This window comes from Zalophus californianus, chromosome X (genome assembly GCF_009762305.2).
Source record: "Zalophus californianus isolate mZalCal1 chromosome X, mZalCal1.pri.v2, whole genome shotgun sequence".
In the NCBI taxonomy this organism is placed as follows: Eukaryota; Metazoa; Chordata; class Mammalia; order Carnivora; family Otariidae; genus Zalophus; species Zalophus californianus.
The window spans coordinates 4,903,776-4,916,774 of NC_045612.1; the positions used below are offsets into that span (position 1 = coordinate 4,903,776).

Below are 12,999 nucleotides of genomic sequence, written 5' to 3' on the forward strand. Positions count from 1 at the left end.
AACCCCAAGATCAAGAGTCACATGCTCTACCAACTGAGCCAGCCAGCTACCCCTAATTTTTTTCAATGTTTTGTAGTTTTCAGTATACAAGTCTTTATCTCCTTAGTTAAGTTTATTCCTAAGTATTTTATTATTTGTGGTATTATTAGAAATGGAATTGTTTTTCTAATTTTCTTTTGAGACAGTTCAGTGTTAGTATACATAAGTTCAACTAATTTTTGTATGTTGATTTTGTGTCCTGCAACTTTACTCAATTTGCTCATTAGTTATAACAGTTTTTTTTCTTTTTATGGAGTCTTCAGGGTTTTCTATATATAAGATCATGCCATCTGAGAACAAGGACATTTTACTTCTTCCTTTCCTATTTGGATGTCTTTTATTTCTCTTTGTGGCCTAATTATTCTGGCTAGGACTTCCAGTACTACACTGGATAGAAGTGGCAAGAGTGGGCACCCTTGTCTTGTTCCTGGTCTTAGAGGAAAAGCTTTCCATTTTTCACCATTGAGTATGATGTCTTAGCTGTGGGTTTTTCATATATAGTCTTTATTATGTTGAGGTACTTTTCTTCTATTCCAGTTTATTGAGAGCTTTTCTCATGAAAAGGTGTTGAATTTTGTCAAATTTTTTTTTTGCCTCTATTGAGGTGATCATGTGATTTTTATCCTTTATTCTGTTACTGTGTTGTATTACATTATTTGATTTGCATATGTTGAGCCATCCTTGCATCCTAGGGATAAATCCCACATGGTCATGGTGTACGATCCTTTTAATGTGCTGTTGAATTTGGTTTGCTAGTATTCTGCTGAAAATTTTTGCACCTATATTCATTAGGTATATTGGCCTGTTGTTTTCTTATGATGTCTTTGTCTGGCTTTGGTATCAGGATAATTCTGCCCTCATAAAATGGGTTTGGAAATGTTCCCGCCTCTTCCATGTCTTAGAAGAGTTTAGGAAGGATTGGCATTAATTCTTTAAATATTTGGTAGAATTCACCAGTAAAGCAATCTGCTCCTGAGCTTGTCTTTGTTGGGAGGTTTTAAATTACTAATTCAATCTCCATACTAGTCACAGATCTGTTCAGACTTCCTGTTTCTTCATGATTGAGTCTTGATAGGTTATGTGTTTCTAGGAATTTATTCATTTCTTCCAGGTTATCCAGTTTGTTGGCATTTAGCTGTTCATAGTAGTTTCTTATGATCCTTTGTATTTCTGTGACATCGGTTGTAATATCTCTTCTTACATTTCTTTTTTGTTTTGTTTTGTGTTTGTTTTTGTTTCATACTAGTTTATTTAGGGGTTCCATTTTCACTCCTCAATAGATTTTATGTATTTCTCATATGCTTCTTCACTCATTAATTCATCCAGTTCTGAGGGATCACTGAGTGCTATCTTGATCAGCCAACCATCTTCATAACAAGATTTGTTGACAAGTCCTGGATTTTCTGCAAGAGCTTCATTAATTTCAGTTACTTCTCCTGATGGAGGAGAATAGAGTTCACTAGCAGCTTTCACACTTTCCAAAGCACCAAACTCATCTTGTTTGTTCAGTTTTGTCCCAACTTCAGGCAGACTACAGTAAACAACATCTCCCAGAGCTTCCTGTGCAAAATTGCTGATTCCCACTGTTCCAATACCATTTTCTGTTGTTATCCATTCATGTTTGTCTGTGAATTTACGCACGGAGAGCAGAGCGGAGCCCGTGCGCAGTGTCGGGACGGCGCCTGCCCTCAGCCCCCAGGGCCGCGTCAGGCAGGGTGCAGAGGGCGCGGAGGCGACGCGCAGACCGCAGGCCGCAGCCCGCACGCTCCGCACCGCTCGCAGCGCCATGCTCACAGACCTCTCTTCTTACATTTCTAATTGTATTTACTTCTCTCCTTTTTTCTTAGTCTAGCTAAGAAAACTTTGTCAGTTTCATTTATCTTTTAAAAAAAACCCAACTCTTAGTTTTGTTGAGTTTTGCTTTTTTTTCTATTTTCTATTTCATTTATTTCTGCTCTAATCTGTATTATTTCATTCTTTCTGCTAACTTTAGGCTTAGTTTCTTCTTCTTCTTTTGTTCTTTGAGGTGTAAAGTTGTTTATTTGAGATCTTGCACTTTTTAAAATATAGGCATTTATTGCTAAGAACTTCTCTCTTAGTACTGCTTTTGTTGCATCTCGTAAGTTTTGGTATATTGTGTTTTTGTTTTCATTTGTCTTGAGATATTTTCTAATTTATTTTTGATTTTTTTCTTTCACCCAGTGCTTTTTTAAGAGTATACTGTTTAACTTCCACATATTTGTGAATTTTCCCATTTTCTTTCTGCTTTGATTTCTAGTTTCATTCCGTTGTGGTCAGAAGACATATTTGGTATGACCTCAGTCTTCTTAAATTTGTTAAGGCTTGCTTTGTGATCTAACATGTGATCTATCCTAGAGAAAGATCTGTATGTGCTTGAGAAAAATGTTTATTCTGCTGTTGTTGGGTGAAATGTTCTGTATATATCTGTTAGGTCCATTTGGTCTATAGAGTTGCTCAAGGTCGCTGTTTCCTTATTTATCTTTTGTCTGGATAGTCTATTATTGAAGGTGGGGTACTGAAGTCTTTTACCATTACTGTATTGCTGTTTATTTCTCCCTTCAGTTATATCAATGTTTGCTTTCCATATTTAGGTGGTCTGATGTGGGTACATATATATTTATAATTATATCTTTTTAGCAGTTAAACCCTTTTATCATTATATAATATCTTTGTCTAACAGTTTTGACTTTAAAGTCTATTTTGTTTGATATAAGTATAGACACTCCTGCTCTCTTCTGGTTACCATTTGCATGGAATATCTTTTTCCATACCTTCACTTTCAGACTATGTGTGTCTTTAAATATAAAGTGAGTTTCTTGTTGACTGCATATAGTGGGGTCTTGTTTTTGTTATCCATTTTAGCCACTCTATGTCTTTTGATTGCAGTTTAATCCTTTTACATTTAATGTAATTATTGATAAGGAAGATTCACTCTTGCCATTCTGTTCATTGTTTGCTGTTAGTCTTGCAGTTCATTTGTCTGTTTTTTCCTCTCTTACTCTTTTCCTTTGTGCTTTATTGATTTTTTTGCATTGATATGCTTTGAGTCCTTTCTTTTTTCCTTCATATAACATCTATAAGTACTTTTGTGTGCGTTGTTACCTTGGAGCGTACATAAAATATCTTATAGTCATAACAGTCTATTTTAAGTGATAACATGTTAAATTCAGTCATACACAAACACTCTTGCCAGATGTGGAGCTCTGATGGGTCCAGTACAATTAGCCATCTAGGGGAAATGGAGATGGTGGTTTAGACTGGTAGGTGCTATAGCTCTAAAGTCTGTAAAGTCTACACTGTAATTTCTCCCAGTAATGCTTTATGTTATTGTTGTCACAATTTACATCTATTCATATTATGTATCTTTAAACATATTTTTAGTTTATTTTTAATGCTTTTGTCTTTTAACGTTTATAATATAATTAAAAGTGATTTTATCTATCACTATTACAATAATATAGTATTCTGTATCTGTCTATACATTTAACTTTACCAATGAGTTTCATATATTCTTATGTTATTACGCTGCTGTTTAGCATCCTTTCATTTCAACTTGAAGAACTCTCCTAAGCATTTCTTGTAAGGCAGGTCTTGTGGTGATGAATTCCCTCAGCTTTTGTTTATTTGAGAAAATCTTTATCTCTTTTTCATTTTTGAAGGACAGTTTTGTGTGGGATAGTATTCTTTTTTTTTTCGTTATTTATTTTTTTATTGTTATGTTAATCACCATATATTACATCATTAGTTTTTGGTGCAGTGTTCCATGATTCATTGTTTGTTCATAACACCCAGTGCTCCATGCAGAACGTGCCCTCCTCAATACCCATCACCAGGCTAACCCATCCCCCTACCCCCTCCCCTCTCGAACCCTCAGTTTGTTTTTCAGAGTCCATCATCTCTCATGGTTTGTCTCCCCCTCTGACATACTCCCCTTTTCTTCCTCTCCTGTTATCTTCTTCTTTTTCTTTTTTCTTAAAATATGTTGCGTTATTTGTTTCAGAAGTACAGATCTGTGATTCAACAGTCTTGCACAATTCACAGCGCTCACCGTGGCACATACCCTCCCCAATGTCTATCACCCAGCCACCCCATTCCCTCCCACCCCCAACCACTCCAGTAACACTCAGTTTCTTTCCTGAGATTAAGAATTCCTCATATCAGTGAGGTCATGTGATACATGTCTTTCTCTGATTGACTTATTTCACTCAGCATAACACCCTCCAGTTCCATCCACGTCGTTGCAAATGGCAAGATCTCATTCCTTTTGATGGCTGCATAATATTCCATTGTGTATATATACCACAGCTTCTTTATCCATTCATCTGTCGATGGGCATCTTGGCTCTTTCCACAGTTTGGCTATGGTGGACATTGCTGCTATAAACATTGGGGTACACGTACCCCTTCGGGTCCCTACATTTGTATCTTTGTGGTAAATACCCAGTAGTGCAATTGCTGGATCGAACGGTAGCTCTAATTTCAACTGTTTGAGGAACCTCCATACTGTTTTCCAGAGTGGTTGCACCAGCTTGCATTCCCACCAACAGTGTAGGAGGGTTCCCCTTTCTCCACATCCCCGCCAACATCTGTCGTTCCCTGACTTGTTAATTTTAGCCATTCTGACAGGTGTGAGGTGGTATCTCATTGAGGTTTTGATTTGGATTTTGTGTGGGATAGTATTCTTTGTTGGCAGTTTTTTCCTTCAGCATTTTGAATATATCATTCCACTCTTTTTTTGGCCTGTAAGGTTTCTCCTGAAAAATATGTTCATAGCCTAAGGAGTTTCCTTGTAGGTGACAAGTCACTTTTCTTCGGCTGCTTTCAAAATACTGTCTTTGATTTTTGACGATTTGATTTTAATGTGCCTCAGTATGGATTTCTTTGGGTTCATCTTATTTGTTGTCTTTTGGGCTTTATGGATCTGGATGTCCATTTCCTTCTGCAGAATTGGGATATTTTCAGCTGTTTTTAAAAATGAACTTTCTGGTCTTTCTCTCTCTTCTCTTTCTGGAACTCCCATAATGTATATATTGGTCTACTTAATGGTTTCTCATAAATTCCTTAAGCTTTCATCATTATTTTTCATTCTTTCATCTTATTACTCCACTGACTGAATTATTTTCAGTGACTTTTGTTTGAGTTTTCTGTTTCTTTCTTCTGCTTGATCTAGTCTGCTGTTGAGCCCTGCTAGCAAAATTTTCAGTGTAGTTATTTTGTTTTTGGACTCCATGATTTCTGTTTAGTACTTTTTATATTTGTTGAAATTCTCACTTTGTTCATGCATTCTTTTCTTGATCTCAGTGCACATCTTTTTGACAATTATTTTGAATTCTTCCAGGTAAATTATATAACTCCATTTCATTAGGGTCAGCTTTATCATGTTCCTTTGTTTAGAACATCTTTGCCTAATCCTTCATTTTCTTTCTTTCTGTGTTGGTGTCTGCACATTACACAAAACAAATACTTCTGCTTGTCTTCACAGACTGGCCTCATACAGGAGAAGATTCCCACCAATCAGCCTGGCCAGAGTTCTGGAGGCTTCTACCAACATTTTTCCTTCCCCAGGGAGAAGAAAACAACTGTGCTTTTTTTTTTTAAACACTCACTCTTTGCTGAGCCAGGGACTTTAGAGCTATAGCACCTACCAGTCTAAACCACCGTCTCCATTTCCCCTAGATGGCTAATTGTACTGGACCCATCAGAGCTCCACATCTGGCAAGACAGAAGCAAGACTTCTAGAGAGTTTCTTTAGAAAAGTTGAGGTGCTGGATGCAGAAACCTACCTTCTCCTTTCCCTGGTAGAATCTGGGTGCTAGGGGGTCTCTTCCCAATCATATAGCACTAGGCTAGACGCAGGGACTCTGGACCCAATCTTCTTATTGGCCTTAGTGAATGTGGTTTTATGTTCACCTGGGGTTACAGGAGGCTTTCAATTAGTTTCTGGATTTCTAACAGAAAAGAATTTGTTCATAAATTGTTATTGAACTGGTGCGTTTGTGAGGGAGAGGAGGGCACAGGGCTTCCTAGTCCATCATCTTATGATACTCTGGACATTAGTCTCCTGTTCATCCATTTACTCAGCATCAGAAAATGCTTACAGTTTCCTGTCTTTCCCCCTCTTTTCAGACACAGTAACACAAGAGACAGTCTTCTGTTCCTGCTGAGAGACTGCTAATAAGCACTAGTCCTCAGCTCCATAGGATGCAGAACGAGTCAGTAATACAGCCGCAGGCTTTAGGACAGTAGGCAGATGTGACCAGCTTTCTCTCACTTTGCCTCTGGCCTCTTTTCTCCAAACAATAAGACCCTCAGGGCTGTAGGCTAGCAAGTCCAAATTGGCAGCTCACCCCTCCAGCGGGCCCAGGGGACAAGAAACCTCCAAGTTCAGCATCTCACAAGTACTGAGAAGAGGTGGGCACAACTCTGTGTTCTCTACCGTTTGAAGAACTTCTTAAAGACCTTCAGAAGCAGAACCGAGGTCTTATTCCCTTTCCTTACTCCTATTCACATCTTCCTCCTATCCCTTTACCACCTCAGTCATGGTCTGAGGAAACGGATGGATAAGCAGCTACTGCTATGGAAAGACCAACATGAGGGTTCCAATACTGGGACCATGTTTCTGTTCAGAATCCAACAGCCATTTGCAATAGCATTTTTGATGTTTTCAAAGTCATTTCCTGACTATTTTTTTTTAATTTTTTATTGTTATGTTAATCACCATATATTACATCATTAGTTTTTGGTGCAGTGTTCCATGATTCATTGTTTGTTCATAACACCCAGTGCTCCATGCAGAACGTGCCCTCCTCAATACCCATCACCAGGCTAACCCATCCCCCTACCCCCCTCCCCTCTAGAACCCTCAGTTTGTTTTTCAGAGTCCATCATCTCTCATGGTTAGTCTCCCCCTCTGACATACTCCCCTTTTCTTCCTCTCCTGTTATCTTCTTCTTTTTCTTAAAATATGTTGCGTTATTTGTTTCAGAAGTACAGATCTGTGATTCAACAGTCTTGCACAATTCACAGCGCTCACCGTGGCACATACCCTCCCCAATGTCTATCACCCAGCCACCCCATCCCTCCCACCCCCAACCACTCCAGTAACACTCAGTTCTGACTATTTTTTAATCAAATCCCCATTTTAGAGGTGAAGCAACTAAGGCAAAGAAACAAGAGGATCCCTGAATGAGTCAACAGCTGAAGTGGGGCCAGAGCCCTGGTTTCTTGCCTCTTTGAGCTCTTTCCATACTATGTGGGCCCCATATGTTTGGAATGAAAGATTCAGAAGATGGTGACAAGTATGTCCACCACTCCTTAAGTAGTCAACCTGAACTTCCTTGGAGATCCAAGGAACTCAGGACTTCACTCTAAGCAAAGGACTAGCCAGGATGCTGAAGGGGGAAGACAATGTCTTCATTCTGGTTTTGTCACTCAAGCTCTAGACTCCTGAATGGCATACTTCCTGGGCCCAGCTCACTAGCCATGTGTGAAGAGTGATCCTGGAGAAGAGGACACCCGGGGGTCAGGAGCACAGCTGGGGTGAGAAACCAGACCCTTTCTCTTCCCTGGGTCACTCACAGGGCACTTACACATTCTGCCCTGTTTGGTTACAATTCGGAGCATCACTTTCCCCATTTGTAAAGTAAATATAACCCTTTCATCAACTGTCTTATAGAGGCTGTTAGAAGACTCAGAGGTGATAGGGTGAGTGAGTCATCTTTAATCTAGGAAGTAGTATCTGCATCTGACTTTGCTACTCGATCCCATTCATGGAGCAGCTACTGGGAGACAGGTGCCAAGTTAGGCACTGTATGTGAATCATCTCCAACTAGGCCTCAGAGGACAAGTGACTTACCAAGTGACATTCACCTGTTCAGTGGCAGAAATGAGATGAGAGCCTTTTCTGATCAGTCCCAGAGGCCTGAGACTGAGCTGGAGGTCATATTGCTGTGTGCATAACATTGTTAAATTTAACAAATAAAAAAGGACCCCAGTGAAAAACTGAGAGCTTTTCCCCTAAGGTCAGGAACATGGCAGGGATGTCCACTGTCACCACTGCTATTCAACATACTACTAGAAGTCCTAGCTTCAACAATCAGACAACAAAAAGAAATAAAAGGCATCCGAATCAGCACAGAAGAAGTCAAACTCTCACTCTTTGCAGATGATATGATACTTTATGTGGAAAACCCAAAAGACTCCACCCCAAAACTGTTAGAACTCATACAGGAATTCAGTAAAGTGGCAGGATATAAAATCAATCCACAGAAATCAGTTGCATTTCTATATACCAACAACAAGAGAGAAGACAGAGAAATTAAGGAGTCGATTCCATTTACAATTGCACCCAAAACCATAAGATACCTAGGAATAAATCTAACCAAAGAGGCAAAGGATCTGTACTCAGAAAACTATAGAATACTCATGAAAGAAATTGAGGAAGACAAAAAGAAATGGAAAAACGTTCCATGCTCATGGATTGGAAGAACAAATGTGAACGTGTTTATGCTACCTAGAGCAATCTACACATTTAATGCAATCCCTATCAAAATACCATCAAATTTTTTTCACAGAGCTGGAAAAATAATCCTAAAATTTGTATGGAACCAGAAAAGACCCCGAATAGCCAGAGGAATGTCGAAAAAGAAAAGCAAAGCTGACGGCATCACAATTCCGGACTTCCAGCTCTATTACAAAGCTGTCATCATCAAGACAGTATGGTACTGGCACAAAAACAGACACATAGATCAGTGGAACAGAATAGAGAGCCCAGAAACGAACCCTCAACTCTATGGCCAACTTATCTTAGACAAAGCAGGAAAGAATGTCCAGTGGAAAAAAGACAGTCTCTTCAACAAATGGTGTTGGAAAAATTGGACAGCCACATGCAGAAGAATGAAACTGGACCATTTCCTTACACCACACACAAAAATAGACTCAAAATGGATGGAAGACCTCAATGTGAGACAGGAATCCATCAAAATCCTTGAGGAGAACACAGGCAGCAACCGCTTCGACCTCAGCCGCAGCAACTTCTTCCTAGAAACATCGCCAAAGGCAAGGGAAGCAAGGGCACAAATGAACTATTGGGACTTCATCAAGCTAAAAAGCTTTTGCACAGCAAAGGAAACAGTCAACAAAACCAAAAGACAACCGACAGAATGGGAGAAGATATTTAGGTATTTACAAATGACATATCAGATAAAGGGCTAGTATCCAAAATCTATAAAGAACTTATCAAACTCAACACCCAAAGAACAAATAATCCAATCGAGAAATGGGCAGAAGACATGACCAGACATTTCTGCAAAGATGATATCCAAATGGCCAACAGACAATGAGAAAGTGCTCAACATCACTCGGCATCAGGGAAATCCAAATCAAAACCTCAATGAGATACCGCCTCACACCAGTCAGAACGGCTAAAATTAACAAGCCAGGAAACGACGGATGTTGGTGAGGATGCGGAGAAAGGGGAACCCTCCTACACTGTTGGTGGGAATGCAAGCTGGTGCAGCCACTCTGGAAAACAGTATGGAGGTTCCACAAAACGTTGAAAATAGAGCTACCCTATGACCCAGCAATTGCACTAGTGGGTATTTACCCCAAAGATACAAATGTAGTGATCCGAAGGGGCACATGCACCCCAATATTTATAGCAGCAATGTCCACAATAGCCAAACTATGGAAAGAGCCTAGATGTCCATCGACAGATGAATGGATAAAGAAGAAGTGGTATATACATACAATGGAATATTATTCAGCCATCAAAAAAGAAATCTTGCCATTTGCAGTGATGTGGATGGAACTACGGGAGGGTGTTATGCTAAGCGAAATAAGTCAATCAGAGAAAGACAAGTATCATATGAGCTCACTGATATGAGGAATCTGAGAAACAAGACAGAGGAGCATAGAGGAAGGGAGGGAAAAATGAAACAAGATGATACCAGAGAGGGAGAGAGATCATAAGAGACTCTTAATCTCAGGAAACAAACTGAGGGTTGCTGGAGTGGTGGGGGGTGGGAGGGATGGGGTGGCTGAGTGATGGACGTTGGGGAGGGTAAGTACTATGGTGAGTGCTGTGAACTGTGTAAGACTGATCAATCACAGACCTGTACCCCTGAAACAAATAATACATTATAAGTTAATAAAAAAATTTTAAAAAGGGACCCCAACTAAATTTGAATTTCAGATAAATAATAAACAATTTTTAGTTCAAGTATATACATTGAAATATTTGGAACACAGTTATACCAAAAAATTATTTGTTTATCTAAAATTCAAACCTAACTGGGCATCCTGTATTTTATTCAGCAACCATATGTGTATATGGAGTTGGCATTGTAGGAGCAGCAGGTAGGCAGGCTGTCTGTATACTCATTTTGAAGCAAGGGAGTCAGTAGGCCATATGCCAGGGAGAGAACTGATCTCCCCACCAAAGCAAGTCTCTACTGCTATTCTCAGCTTGGGGGCTACCATAAACATATACAAACATACTTTGGTTTGATGAAAAACCCTCACCTGGGGTGCCTGGGTGGCTCAGTCGTTAAGTGTCTGCCTTCGGCTCAGGTCATGATCCCAGGGTCCTGGGCTCGAGCCCCACGTTGGGCTCCCTGCTCAGCGGGAAGCCTGCTTCTCCCTCTCCCACTCCCCTTGCTTGTGTTTCCCTCTCTCACTGTGTCTCTCTCTGTCAAATAAATAAATAAAATCTTAAAAAAAAAAGAAAAAAGAAAAAAAGAAAAGCCCTCACCTAGACTTTGGGCCCTTCTTTTTCCCTTCTTAATTGTTCCCAAGACCCTGTTTTTCCTCATTCATTGGGGCCCCTTTGGGGATATTTTAAAAATATCTTATCAAGGATAAAAAGGATATTTTTAAAAATAAGTAAAGGTTTAAACTTTAAGTCCATCTAAAGATGGACTAGGATTTTCAAAAAGGGTTGTAACCTGCTTCTGGCCAAGATGACGTAAGAGGGATTGAATTTACTCTCCTTCCTAAATAATCAACAGACAATATATTTTTGAAAAAACGGTATTTTTCAAGTGTTGGACATCAGGTAGTGAAAGACAAAGATGGGAAACAAATGAAGTGAGTGCTACAACTGTCCCAGCTTATTGCCTAGAGAGAGATGCCACGCTATGGGGTGGGGGGAATCCAATAAAGAGCTTGGTGTTTTCTCGGAGGTGAGGAAAGAGCTAGGAATCCAGGAGGCTAAATTTCACAGGGCAGAATATTGGAGAGCTGAGTAGACAGGGTGCTCTAGAGATCTGCCAAAGGTCTCCCTTGGGTATTTGGTAGAGTACTGATCAGTGCATGCATGTGAGGGGCTATCGGGCTTAGGAAAGAACCATCCAAAAACAATTAGAAGAAACAGTGTCCGGCACTAACACAACTCTGGGGATTATGCTTGCTCCTACCTGCCAATCTGGAAAATCTCATTCTCAGGGCATTGGGTAGAGCATGCAGTGGTTCTTTTATCAGTATTGGGAAATACTTAGCCCTAGTCTGATAACTGCTCCAGCCCTGTCTAACAAGTCATAAAAGCAAATCAGAAAAGTTCAAACTATTTCCAAGTACCTTAACTACATCCCATAGCAGAGTTCAAGAATATTTATGATAACACAAAAATATCCAGCACCTAGTAAGGTAAAATTCATAATGTTCGGCATCCAATAGAAAATTCCCAAGCATGCAAAAAAAGCAGGAAAATATGACTCATATTGAGGAGATAAATCATTTAAAACCAATCCAGAACTGAAATAGATGTTAGAATGAGTAGACTAGAACAATAAAATAGTTATTATAACTGTATTCCATATGTTCAAAAAGTTAAGTAAAGACATGTGAGATATAAAAAAGACCCACACTGAACTTCTAGAGATAAAAATTACAATGTCTGAGATGAAAAATATACTAGATGATAATAATGGAAGATTAGACATTGTAGGAGAAAAGATTAGTGAACTTGAAGACATAGTAATAGAAACTGTCCAAATGAAACTCAAAGAGAAAAGAGGGTATAAATAAAGAAGAGAGCATTACTGAGCTTTAGGACAACTTCAAAGGCTTAATATGTGTGTAATTAGAGTCCCTGTAAAATGGTAAGGAGCAGAAAACATATTTGAAGAAATAAAAGCTAAATAATTTCTAGATATAATGATTACTATAAACCCACAGATTCAAAAATTTCAGTAAACTTCAAGCACAAGAGACATGAAGAAACTATACCAAGGCAACATTGTAATCAAATTGCTCCAAACTAGTGATAAGACAAGAACTATCTTAAAAGCACCAAGAGGAAAAAGTTACATTATGTATAGAGGAACAAAAATAAGGATTATAGCAGATTTCTTGTGAGAAACAACACAAATAAGAAGGTGGTAGATCAAAATCTTTAAAGTACTAGATGAAAACAAAAAACTTGTTGACCTCACCTTCTGTACCCAGTGAAATTATATTTCAAAAACGCAAGTAAAGACTTTGTTAGACACTCAAAAGCTAAAAGAATTCATCATCAGCAGACCTGCAATACAAGAAATATTAAAGGAGGTCCTTCAGACAGAAGAAAATGATACCAGATGGAAATACGGATCTACATAAAGGAATGAAGAGCACTGGAAATGGTAACTACACATGGGTAAATAATATAAGATTTTTCTTCTTATTATTTAAATTTATTTAAAATATAATTAGCTATTTAATAAAAATAATAACAATTGAGTGTGGAGTTTATAACATAAGTAAAAGTAAGTCATATGATAATAGCACAAAAGAGAAGAGAAGAGAAATGGAGGTACACTGCTATGACATTCTTATAATATGTGAAGTGGTATAGTATTACTTAATATTATTAATTAATAATATTATTTAAAGGCAGATCATGATAATAATGTACACTGTAAATCTTGAATCAACCACTAAAATAATGAAACAAAGAGTGATA

At 38.7% G+C, this 12,999-nt stretch overlaps 1 protein-coding gene across 1 annotated transcript; it reads right to left on the bottom strand.

The window, feature by feature from the left end:
* Window positions 1–1,305: 1,305 nt before the first annotated feature.
* On the bottom strand, window positions 1,306–1,827 carry LOC113930864 (glycine cleavage system H protein, mitochondrial-like). Its single transcript, XM_027608437.1, has one exon. It carries the CDS (start codon window positions 1,825–1,827, stop codon window positions 1,306–1,308), a length of 522 nt encoding a protein of 173 aa, XP_027464238.1.
* Between the last annotated feature and the right edge of the window lie 11,172 nt (window positions 1,828–12,999).